Source organism: Hevea brasiliensis, chromosome 13 (genome assembly GCF_030052815.1).
Source record: "Hevea brasiliensis isolate MT/VB/25A 57/8 chromosome 13, ASM3005281v1, whole genome shotgun sequence".
NCBI lineage: Eukaryota > Viridiplantae > Streptophyta > Magnoliopsida > Malpighiales > Euphorbiaceae > Hevea > Hevea brasiliensis.
In genome coordinates, this window is record NC_079505.1 from 10169512 (window position 1) to 10182257 (window position 12746).

The following is a 12746-nucleotide window of genomic DNA, read 5'->3' on the forward strand; positions in this document are numbered from 1 at the left end:
TTTGGTAGGGCCCATGTATAGACTAGTATTTTGGTTCATTATGTCTAGTCATGATGTATTTCATTTTGGACTTGTAATTTATTATCTATGAATTTCTATATGAATGCAATAGATGATACTTCATTTTTAGATCTCATAAATAATTGTAAATGATATGATACAAGAGAATATGATATGGAAATGTGTGAAATGAATATGGACATGTTAACAGGTGATTAGTGGAACCCGTCAGATGCTAATAAAACAGGGGAGGCTCTGTCTGGGTCTCCACCGAAATAAGATATAAAAAAAAAATTTTTTCTACACATAGAATACATGTTTTAAATGACATTAAAAGTTTACAATAGATATGATAAAACAAGATAGGGTACTCCGACACCGAATGTGGTACTTCTTGCTCGGCTATACAGTAGACGGTTAAGGGGCATCATACACCATCTCCAATTTTAAGGAAAAGTGTATGCTCATAGGGACACTTTCGAAACCCCTCTTTCAAAAAATATTCTTCAATGCGACTATACCAAGCACGCGGTGCTTGTTTTAGTGCATAAAGTGCCTTTTTTAATTTATACACTTTATGTTCATTTCCAACCTTAATATATCCAGTAGGTTGTTTAATAAATACCTGCTCCTTTAAATCTCCATGTAAGAAAGCCGATTTCACATCCAACTGGAAGATAGGCCATGAGTTTTGTGCAACCAATGCAATAACCAACCTGATTGTGTCATGTCTAGCAATAGGAGCAAAAACTTCTTTATAATCAACGCTGAACTCTTGGTTGTAGCCTTTAACAACCAATCGCACCTTGTGCTTGTCAATCTCACCATTCTCCTTCAATTTTGTCTTATATACCCATTTTGCGCCAATGGTCTTTTGCCCTTTTGGAAGCTCCATCAACTCCCAAGTGTTGTTCCTCTCAATAGCATCAATTTTAACATCCATAGCCTTTCGCCATTTTGATTCTTTTACAGCTCCTTCAAAGGTTACAGGATCACAATCTGCAAATAGAGCAAAATGAGATAATGATTCTTCATTGTTGTTAATTCCTTGTACCTCATAATCCTCCATCCATGCAGGTCTTCTTCTAACCATTGAGGCCGTTGATCATTATCAGGTTCAACAGCTGGATGAATTGGTGATTGCTCTCTCCCCATTGGTTGGGCGCTCTCTAAAGGCTGCTGCCTATTGTCTCCATTTACTTCATCAAAGTCAGCTCCTATTTGTCGTTTGGTATTGCTTTCATCCCATTTCCAGAACTTTTCTTCATAAAAAATCACATCACGACTAATTACAATTTTCTTGGTGATAGGATTGTACAATTTGTATGCTTTTGAATGTTCACTAATACCAAGAAAAATGCATTTCTCTCCTTTGTCATCAAGCTTTGTTCTTTTCTGATCTGGAATACGAGCATAAGCTATGCAGCCAAAGATTCTGAAATAATCAACACTTGGTTTACGTCCATTCCAAGCTTCTTCAGGCGTCATATTTCGAACAGCTAGTGTAGGACTTCTATTCAGTACATGAGTGCTCCAATTAATTGCTTCAGGCCAAAAACTTTTTGGGATGCTGCTTCTTGCCAAAATAGTCCGCACCATGTTCAAGATTGTACGATTTTTCCTCTCTGAAATGTCGTTCTGCTGTGGAGTATAGGCTGCTGTCAGCTACTTTTGAATTCCATGCTCTTCACAAAAATTTATAAATTCTTGTGAGTTGTACTCTCCACCACGATCACTGTGAAGAATTTTTATAGGCTTGCCTGCTTCCTTTTCCACCAGCAATTTGAAATTTTTGAAAACTGAAAAAGTTTCAGATTTGTCCTGCAAAAAATAAACCCACGTTTTTCGACTATAATCATCAATGAACATTATAAAATAACGTTTACCACCATTTGATGTCTGATTGATAGGCCCGCATATATCAGAGTGAACCAGCTCCAATACTTTCTTTGCTCTCCATGATCTTCCCTTTTGAAAGGGATCTCGATGTTGTTTGCCTATTACACAATCTTCACAAATTTGAGAAGGACTTTGAATTTGTGGAAGACCTTTCACCATATTCTTTTGTTGCAGCGTTTTTAGACCACTAAAATTCAGATGTCCGAAGCGAAAGTGCCATAGCCATGCCTCTTCCTTTAATCTTGCTGAGAAACATGATTGAATGGTATTATTGAGGTACAACAGAAACAATTGATTTGTCATCATATTTACTTGAGCAATTAAGCTAAGTTTTTTATCTTGAATGCGGTAAGTTCCATCTTTGATAATAATCTCATATCCCTCTCTTGAAGCTGCCCAACACTTAGCAGATTCGCTTTCAAATCTAGAACAAAGAGGACATTATTGATAGTGTGAATGGAGTTGCTTTTGGTAGAGACTTATACCTTTCCTTTTCTCAAGATAGACACGCTAGAATTGCCTCCAAACTTCATGGTATCGTGGAAAAATTCGTCCAATTCTGAAAAAGCTGACTTGCTTCCACACATGTGATTAGTGCAGCCCGTATCAAGGTACCACATATTTGAGGAAGTTTCTTCATTAGATTGACACACCATTAAAAGTGATACCTCTTCTTCCTTTGTTTCTACTTCTTTTGTTTCTGTGAAGTTAGATCTCCCGCCATGATATTTATTTAAATTAGTTCGACATTCAGAATGATAGTGTCCATACCGATGGCATCGATAGCATTCCACACTTGATTTGTCACGTCCTTTATCTTTTCTTTGAGAATCACCAACTTTGTTCTTCTCATTGCGATGCTGCCCATTTTTTTCTTTCCATCTTCCTTTCTCATGACCAGCTCCTTTTGAGTTCGTTACAGCTTTTAATGCTTGCTCCTCCCTATCTTGCTGAATTATCTTCTGTTCATGAACCAACAAAGAATTTTGCAGCTCATCAATAGAGAGAGTATCAAGATCTTTGGACTTCTCAATTGAGCAAATAACAAAGTTGAACTTTGGCAACATTGATCGAAGAATCTTTTCAACAATAACAACATCCTCAAGCTTTTCCCCATGAATCCGCATCTTGTTTGCAATTGCCATTGTTCATGAAAAGTACTCTGAAACTGTCTCACCTGACTTCATGCGTAAAGTCTCGAATTCACAGCGGAGGGTTTGAAGTTGTGCCTGTTTGCATTTCCTTGGTACTTTTTCTTCATGGAGTCCCAAATCTGCTTGGAGGTATCTTTACAGAGAATTGTTTCCAAGATTGAATGATCAATGGCTTGAAATAGATAATTTTTTGCTTTCAAGTCTTTCAACTTCTGTGCATCTAATTCTGTCTTCTGTGCATCTGTCAAACTAGTTCCAGCTGCTGGTTCTGCGAAACCACTATCAACAACTTGCCAGTATTCTTTTGATCTCAAGAAGTTTTCCATTAGCATGCTCCAATGATCATAATGACCATCAAAGCGAGGGATAGCTGGTTGAATAAAGTTTTCTGAAGCCATAAGTGCTGCTGCAATTTTGTTTCTCTTATTTCACTCGCCAAAGGTTTTGCTCTGATACCACTGATAGAAAGAAACAAACTAGTAATGGAGGAAGATAGAACAAGATTGGACAAGTTTTATTACTCACACATAATCTAAACTTACAATCTGTAACACCCCTATGTTCGGTAGTGCGTTCTACTATTTCGGTGACCAGTGTCTGTCCGGACAGTTAGAATGCCTAGAACTACATTTAAAAGTTAGTGAGGAGACATAAAATAATGAAATACAAGAAAAGAAAATACAAGAAAAACAAAGGAAAAATAATAGCAATGAAATGTAACCAAGTTAAACGAGTCGACAACCATAGCGATGGGTGACCGCACCGGAAAGTTGCGGCGTGGACCGTTGACTAGCCTTGGACCGTGGGGAACCCTGAAAAATATTTTTAAGACTTAAATAAACATCTATTTAAGTATAAATGTCATTAGAAATATCAAAGAAAAATTAATTAATTAGTACAAATAAAAACGAGAAATCGAGAAAATGACAAAACTCGGTGTTACCGAAAAATCGGGAATGCAACCCGAATAGGGGCATTGTGGTCATTTGACATCCCGAGTTTCCTTTTGACCTAAATGTCTATGAAAAATTAGTAGTGTTAAATTTGAAAATGCCATAAAAATTAGAAGTTAAACACATAGAATAAATAATGAGAAATTAGGGAAAATGTGGGGGATTAAGTTGAATTATGAAACTTTGGATTATTAAAATGTTAATTTGGGTTAGTGGAGCACTAAGGGAGAATATATGGATAGAAGTGGACAAGTCCACTATCACATTTTCTATTCTTCTTCTTCTTTCTTCACTAAGCCGAATTGGAATCCCTCCTAAAACCTCCATTGCCGTCCATGTGTGGAGCTTCATCCACTCAAGATCAAGCCACAAATTCTTCTAGTCTTCTTCTTTAAAGTTTGAGTACACATCTTGGGTAGTATTTTGGGAGCAAAAAGGGAGAGATTTGAAGAGGTTTGACAAGCTCCACTTGAGGTATATGTCCATTTCCTTCACCCTTGCTTCATTAAAATTTGAGCGGATGTTGTGGTGAGTTATTTTGTGGAAGAAATTTTGAGGTTTGATGGATTAATGGTGAAACACCATTTTGGCAGCCATGGGAACTCACCATATGTTGCTTGTTTTCATTTGTAAAGGGTAGTTTAAGATGTTGATGTATGTGTTTATGTGTATAGAAATGATTGGATAATGTATACTAAGTGTATGTGTGATAGTGCACTTGGTTTTGGAAGTTTTGAAGCTATTTGAAAGAGATGTGCAAATCGGCAACTTTAAAGTGTAGTTTAAAATGTGTTGTTTCATGGTTTGGTTTATTGAATTATGTTGTTATTGATGGCAGCATGTATATGTATATAATGGTTTGGAATTGGGTATGTAAATGGGGTATGTTCATGTGGTTAAATGGTGTAAATGGACTTTGGAGAATTCTGTGTTATAGTGTGCATATTGAGAATTTTTACAAGCTGTCCAAAATGACCAAAATGTGTTGTTAAATGTGTTAATGATAAGGTACAAACCAGAATTGGCATGAAGGAAGTAATTTGGTAAGTGTTGAATATGTAATTGGTAAGTGATGAGGAGTGTGTAGTAGGGCAGTGTATGTTTTGGCTTAGAACCTTAAATGTGTGACTCCAATTGGTATGAGACCAATTGGAGGTGAAACTAGGCACAAAATGTGCCAACTTTCATGAAGGAAGGTTACCAAAATTCTGCCTAGAAGGTGACTTGAAAAATGACCAAATCCGGATTAGTGACTTGAAAGCCTGAAAATTGACCATTTGGGCAGCAGTTAGTGTTTTGGCCATAACTCACTCAAAACAGGTTCAATTGACCTGAAATTTTTACCATAAATATTTTAGACATAGATCTACAATTTTTATGAAGACACCAAAGCCCAGAAATGGCCAGAACCAAGCCAAATAGCTTGCACAAATTCAGGTACCAAAACTTACCGAACCAAAAGTGACCTAAAAATGACCTAAAGTTACCATTTTGGTACATTCTGTCCAGCATTGGTAAATTGACCATAACTTGGTCTACACAACTCAGAATGACCTAAAATTTTGCCCCGCGTGCAATAAGACATAGAACTACAAGTTTGTAGTTTGGACCGAAACCCGAAAACTGAGGAAACTAGGTCGTCCGGCTAGGTCAAAATAGTACACCGAAATCCGGTAAATTGCAATAAAATGCAATACACTTGGAAATGAAATTGGTAACATATACCAACACTAAAGGGCTATAAAATGTGATATATTGGTAACATTAAACCTAATTCAACTAGAGTGCATCGAGGGTCAACATTTTAGGTTGACTAAGGAAAATAATAGAATTCAATAAATTAATTATTAAGCCTCATTGTTAAAGACAGTTTAAATGAGTACTGAAACACTTCAAATTGTGTGTTTCAGTTAGCAAAGACTCAGGAAAAGAGAAGGAAACACTGAGTCAGGGCCAAGAGACATTTATCAGAGGTTTGTGCACAACAGTTACTTCTTTTGAATTTTCAATTAAAATGAATTGTGACAATTTGTCTATTATTGTTTGAATTGTGAAAAATTGTCTTAATGATATTTGATGGATACTTATTGCTTGAAAAACATTGTAAATGGTTTGAAACCACAGCTATCATGTATATTGATTGAATTCCTCGCTAGCTTGTCTAGTGGGATGAATTGACTTTGAATTTCCTCTCTGGCTGAAGTGTTGAGGTGTGTGCCTATTGAGGACGAATAGAATGAGTACTCATATCATTGCTAGCTAGCTATGTTATTCCTCATTAGCCATCGGCTCTTGGGATGAATTGGACTTTGGTAACATGATTAAGCTGTGCGTGTGATTTATTAATATTTATTGTGATATTGTAAAATGGAGTTTAAATTCTTTATGACATTCATTGTCTTTGAATTTAACTATGGTTTTAAGTATCCACTATTTATACGACTTATGATTTATGATTTAAAGTTGCATTTTATTAATGTTGTGCACCACTGAGACATTGGCTCGTGATAGCTTTCATTCTTTGCCGCAGTAGGCGGTGACAGGCGATAGAGACTAGGTCGCTAGTGCTACATTGAGAGTTCATCAAGTATATTGAGTATACCATATTTTGCATTTTGTATTGTAATGTATGTTCACTATATGTATATATTGTTCTTGGTTTTGAGCAGTTGTAAATTAAAATTGTACATTAAAGTTGTAAACTAAATTCGTAAATTATTTTGGCTTGTAAATATTGTGATATATTTCTTTTATCTCAGCTTTTGAAAACACTGGAAAATTATTGTGGATTTGAGTTGATAAATGTTGAGAAACTTATTGTGTTGATTGGATATTGGAGTTTGGGGATTAAACAAAATATTGGAAGTGCTTTTTTTTACAGGTTTTTGAAGAACTGTTTTATTCAAAATACAGAGGGCACCCTGCCAAAATTTTTATAGAAATTATTAATACTTCGAATGTGTTATCTGGTTTCACTTCAGTTAAAAAATTTTTTAATACCTGTAAATAGTGCTCACCACTGTAAAAAGAAGTAAGAAAAGCTTTAAAATCCCGTGTAGTGTATTTTGTGGGTTATCAGGAGACGAAGTTGGTAATTCATTAGGTATGCTACGGGATCATGTTATGCCTTACGGAGCGGTAGGGTGTGACACAATCACTGCTCCTTTATATAGGGCAAAGCTAACAAACAAATGCAAAAAAATAGGAACCACTAATGCTGCATCTAAAGACTCGGTATAAGTCACAGACCACTACTTTATTAACAAACTCCTTTAAGCTAGGACAACTATTAACAAAATAAAGACTATTTCAAAACCACGTGTATACCAAAAATCCCCAACATAAATATCATGTATATACATACATATTTAATTTTAATGCTTTAGAGGAGTATTGAAAATTTTGTTTATTAAAAAAAAGTATTATATTTTAAATTTCTGATCTTTTGCATTATTTAAATAAATTTGCATGATAGTTGTATCATTAAATTCAATATTTATTGAAGTAAAGATTTTAATTTTTGTATAAAATAAAGAGAAATAATTAATTGTAAATTTCTCATTATTTATAAAAGCTTGAATAATAAATTAAGGATCTTGATATTATAAATTATGAATTGGTCTTGTTGACTTTCTTCCAGTGGTGATGATAAACAAGCTAATGGACAAAGGCAAAAGATTACTCGGAGTAACAGATGAAAGACTATGGATCTCATTCCAATATGCTGCGCATAAAGGTAAAACTCAGGTGGTCCGAAAGCTATTAGATAATGATAAATATAGTGCTTACAATGCCAATAAAGATTGGAAGAGGATTGCTCTTCAATCTTCCCATTGTAGCCTGTCGAGGATTCCAATACGGATATTAGTTTTAATATCATGTATCTAATAATGTTAAAACTAATATTAAATTCAATACTTCTTGCATTGGAAATTTTAAATTTTTCTAAAAGTAAGTGAGAAATCAGATCAATTAATTTATCAAAAACTCAGTTGATCGGATTAAACCTGACTAAGTTGACTGGTTTACTAGTCACTTAGCCAATTAATTTTGATTCAGCATAGGTTTATGAAAAGTAGGGTACGTGGGCAAACCGAATCAGACCAAGGTCTGATTCCCAATTAAATTGGTTCAACTGTTCAGTCCTGTTCGATTTTTAAAACCAGAGTCATACATAAAAATATATCAAGTTCTATTTAAATTCATGATATTTTTTTATATAGATTAGGTATAAAAATCAAACTATACACTCAATTGTAGGGAAGAATTTTTCATTAATAATTATGAATTTGGTCCTGTTGATTTTTCTTCCAGAGATGATACTCACTATTGGATACATGGAATAACTTGGCCAAAGAAACAGATGAAAAAGGATGGACTCCACTTCACTATGCTGAGCATAAAGGTTATACTCCAGTGGTTCGAATGCTATTAGATAGGGATAAGGATAAATCTAGTGCTTACATTGCCGATAATGATTGGAAGAGGACTGCTCTTCACATTGCAGCGTGTCGAGGCTTCCAAGACATAGTGAAAGAGATCATTTCTAAATGCCCAGGTTGCAGCGAACTTACTGACAAAAGAGGCTGGAATGTTCTTCACTATGCAGTGATCAGCAAAAGTGGTAAAGTAATAAAAGAAGTGCTCAAACATTCATCATTGCTTTGCCTTTTAAATAAGAAAGATGTTGAAGGAAATACGCCTGTCCATCTATATAAAGCTTATCATCCCAGTTTGCCTGCCTTCATAGGAAAACGAGATGTATTCTTGTTTTGGAGAAAACTGCACTATCAAATCACAGGATACTCATCCTCAAAGAAGGTCAGTCAACTAACATATATCTTGTCACAATATAGATATTAATTTTTATTCTTATTGAGCAAAATATGGGATAAGTTAACTATTTTTTCTTTTTTTTTTTTTTTTAATCACTAATACTATAATGCTAACATTAATAAATGTGAGAAATTTAACCCGAGACTTTGTACTCTCTATATCCTTTAAATTATATAATAAGATTAGACTTGAGACATATTAATAAATATTGACTCTTGGGATCAACATTAGTTTATTATAGTAACAATGATATAAAAGTAAGAACTATGGAAACGAAGTTTAAGTGAATAAAAATATCTTTAATTTTTTTTGTGTTATTTATAATATTAAAAATTAATTTTACAAAAATATAATTAATTGACCTATCATTTAAAAAAAAAACATAAAAAAAAAACGGATTAACAACTGTTCAAGTCGATTGCTAAGCAATTAAAATTGGTTGCTATCGATTTAACAACTAATTCAATTGGTTGTATTGAAGTTGGTTGTTAAATCGACTAGCAATTAATTTTAATTACTTGTAAAAATTAGTTGCAATTTTTTTTTAATATTGCAAAAATTAAAATAAGAGAAAAAAAATCCTATCCTAACTTTTTTATAAGTAATCGTAAACGTACTAAGTAATTAGTATATCTAGTGGCCATAGGTGCGTTCAAATTTTTTAAATTTCCTTTGATCATGCCTTGTATTTAAAGAGTATATTAAATAATAATTAGCCTTTTCTAGTCTTTTAAATATTCATTTAATATCTTTTTAATTTTTATTAATTATTAAATTAATATTTATTATACTAATGAGTTTTAAGTTAATAATACTAGAGTCATCTATAAGACTATAAGATTTCAAATTTAAATCTCAGTTAGAACTTAATGAATAAAAAAATTAAAAAAATTATTATATTTATATATAATAGATATGACTCTTATTATTATCACTATTATTCAAAAAATCTTATGAGCAAATAATAATTAATCCAAAAAAGATTCTTTTAAATGTATTAAAAGAAATGATATCTTTTTTGTTTTAATTATTTTTCAAAGTAACTAATATTCTGAAAGTGTTGCAGGATGAAATTTTAAAATTGATGACAGAACTTGGCACTGGACCATTAGGCGAAATTTCAAACACAGAAGGAGAAATGAGGAAGGAAAAAATGATACATAAATTTGAAAAGGTCAAAGACTCTCATTTGGTGGCTGCAGCACTTATAGCAACAGTAACTTTTGCCGCAGCATTTACTGTACCTGGTGGTTATATAAGTGATGAAAACGATTTGAAGAAGGGAACTCCTATCTTAAGCAAAAATTGGACTTTCAAAGCATTCATAGTTTCAGATACCATAGCTATGGTTTTATCTACTTGTTCTGTCTTTATCCACCTTATGCTGGTGATCTTAGGATTTGGGGAAGCATACTATTGGTTAATAAGATGTGCCTTCGGTTTTCTATTCTATGCTATGGTAGCAATGGTGATTGCATTTGTGGCAGGCATTTATGCAGTTTTAGCACCATCCTTCGGGTTTGGTATATGTATTATCGGATTTAGCTTCCTCCTCTTCCTCGGATTGCAAGGGTAACATGGGGTTTATATTCCTCGGATGACGACATCTACGACCAACTGGAAACTTTGTAAGTAGTTTTCTTAATTTTATATATATATATATATATATATATATATTTTTTTTTTTTTTTTTAATTTTGTTAATTTTTTTTTTATGATTTTTACTATTTTATTCACTATTGAAGCTCGTGGTTGACTGGCGGAATCCTTCCTTTGTTGGGAATCTTCAGTTCTCTGTTCGGAATCTTCTCTTCTTTGTTGTTTGTGCCGCTTTGGGTGCTGCTTTGGGTGCTGCTTTCTTTGGTGATCCTTTTGATTTGGGTGACTGCATGCTTGCTTCGAGATTTGATTAGCGAGATTAGAAAGTGGCTGAAGAAGTTAGTCAATCGATTCAGCAGGTGTCATTAGATCCCAGCGTATGATTGCTAATACAGCGTGGAATGAAAATGTCATTTAAATTAATTTTCTTTTTTTTTTTCTTGAAAATATTTAGAAGGAAAAAAATGTTACTAGTACAATTTCTTATCCTAAAGGCAGAATACTCATTAGTCTAACGGCATATCTGCACGTGGCATATAATAATATCTTTTTATTTTAATTATAGATGTATATTTACCGACATAAAATTCACGTAAATCTACGATAAAAAAAATAATTTTATTATAAAATATGCTTGCAAACAATTCTAAAAGGAAAATTCATTAGAATAATAATTAAAATCAAGTTTTCAATTTAGAGTTAAGTTCTATATTTGTTTTACCAAAAAATAATTTTTTATAAAAAATACTTTCAAAAAAATTATTTTATGTTATATGATTGAAAAATAATTTTTTTTAGTGTTTGGTGCACATTAATAATTTCATGAAAAATCATTCATTTCTGTCAAAAATATCTTTAAAAATTAAATATATTTTCTATTATTTAATTACACTGTTAAAAAATATTGAAAAATATCTTTTAGTGTTTGATATGCATCGAGAATATTACAGCCTATTTATAATGTCAGACTGATAGTAGGCATGGGTAAGCTAAGTGATATTGCCATGGATTTTCAGATTCCTGGTTGGTAATCAATTCTTGTATCCTGGTATCCTGGGTGAGCTGAAATAAATAAAGAAAATGAGATCATCGGACTTCATTGTCGACTTGAGCATCAGAGTGACTATCAAAACTTACTTTCTTTATTTGCTTCAGGTCACCCGAGGTACAAGCATTGGTTACCAACTAAAGATCTAAAAATCCATGGCAACGTCACTAAGGCTACCAAACTATGTATTAATTAATCACAATACAATATTCATGCCCTGAAACATTATTAATGTCATGATAAGTATATTGTAATTTACAAACAAAATACTCTCAGCTAATACCATAAGCACATTTAGGGCTTAGAAAATGCATTCATATAAACGATAGAACAAGCTATTTATTATTACAAACACAAGCTGAAATTATTTCAGCCTATATTATGCAAAGTTCTTTAAGCATATTATTTTATTGAAAATAGCTACTTCAAAATGCAGGGGAAAAAAAGTGAACAAGGGTTTTTGCTATTTTTTAGGAAAAAAAGTGAAAATATATGCAAATAAATTTATAATAATATTAATTAACCTAATTATTATAAATAATTGAAATAAATACACAAAAGGATAAATTAGTTAGGCAGACATAGAGAAATTTATAAATTTCTATGCACTAAAGTGTGTGTGTCTACTTAATTTGCCACAGCCAGAAAGTAGAGCGAAACCATCACTATCACGAACGATAAAGCCTGCACCAAGATTACCATTCTCATCCTGTGCAGTATCACAATCGACCTTAACAGTGCCGCTAGGAGGTGGCTGCCAACGAGTTTGTGCTCTCGCTACTGTCAGCTTCCCCAACTTCAGTTCAAACAATTTTATTGAATGTACACTAATTCATTATTTTATCATATTTAAACTTTGATTTTTCAGTTGTATTACTCCATCCGAGAGGTATTGGATCAAATAGAACACTAGTGTAAAACAAATCTGAAGCAAAGAGTGATACACTGTCCCATGCAGCTGAAGAACCTACCAAAGGTCTAAAACTCTCGATCTAACATGTAAAAAGTTCGACATACACTAAAAAAAAAAAAAAATTCAGTTTTATAACGAATTATTGCAACTAACTGAAATCGGTTGTTATAAGCAATCAATTTTGTAACTGATTTGTGATTTCATTTTTTTTAATAAAATGATTAATTTTAAAAAATTTAACAACCGATTCAAGAATCAATTGCTTAATTTATTGCTAATCGATATTATAAAAATCTTAAATTATTTTTTTTTTTATTTATAACCGATTTGTGAATTAGTTGTTA

At 32.8% G+C, this 12746-nt stretch overlaps 1 protein-coding gene across 1 annotated transcript; it reads left to right on the forward strand.

Moving 5' to 3' along the window:
* The first annotated feature begins 7666 nt into the window (after positions 1–7666).
* Positions 7667–10755, forward strand: LOC131172047 (protein ACCELERATED CELL DEATH 6-like). Its single transcript, XM_058132991.1, has 4 exons — positions 7667–7886; positions 8370–8827; positions 9909–10310; positions 10588–10755. Exons 1-4 carry the CDS (start codon positions 7667–7669, stop codon positions 10753–10755), a joined length of 1248 nt encoding a protein of 415 aa, XP_057988974.1.
* The last annotated feature ends 1991 nt before the right edge of the window (positions 10756–12746 follow it).

Coding starts and splice junctions, on each gene's coding strand:
- LOC131172047 (XM_058132991.1), top strand. CDS start 7,667: ATGGACAAAGGCAAAAGATTACTCGGAGTAACAGATGAAAGACTATGG. Junction 7,887..8,369: donor GATATTAGTTTTAATATCAT/GTATCTAATAAT, acceptor CCAAAGAAACAG/ATGAAAAAGGATGGACTCCA. Junction 10,311..10,587: donor TCTATGCTATGGTAGCAATG/GTGATTGCATTT, acceptor TCACTATTGAAG/CTCGTGGTTGACTGGCGGAA.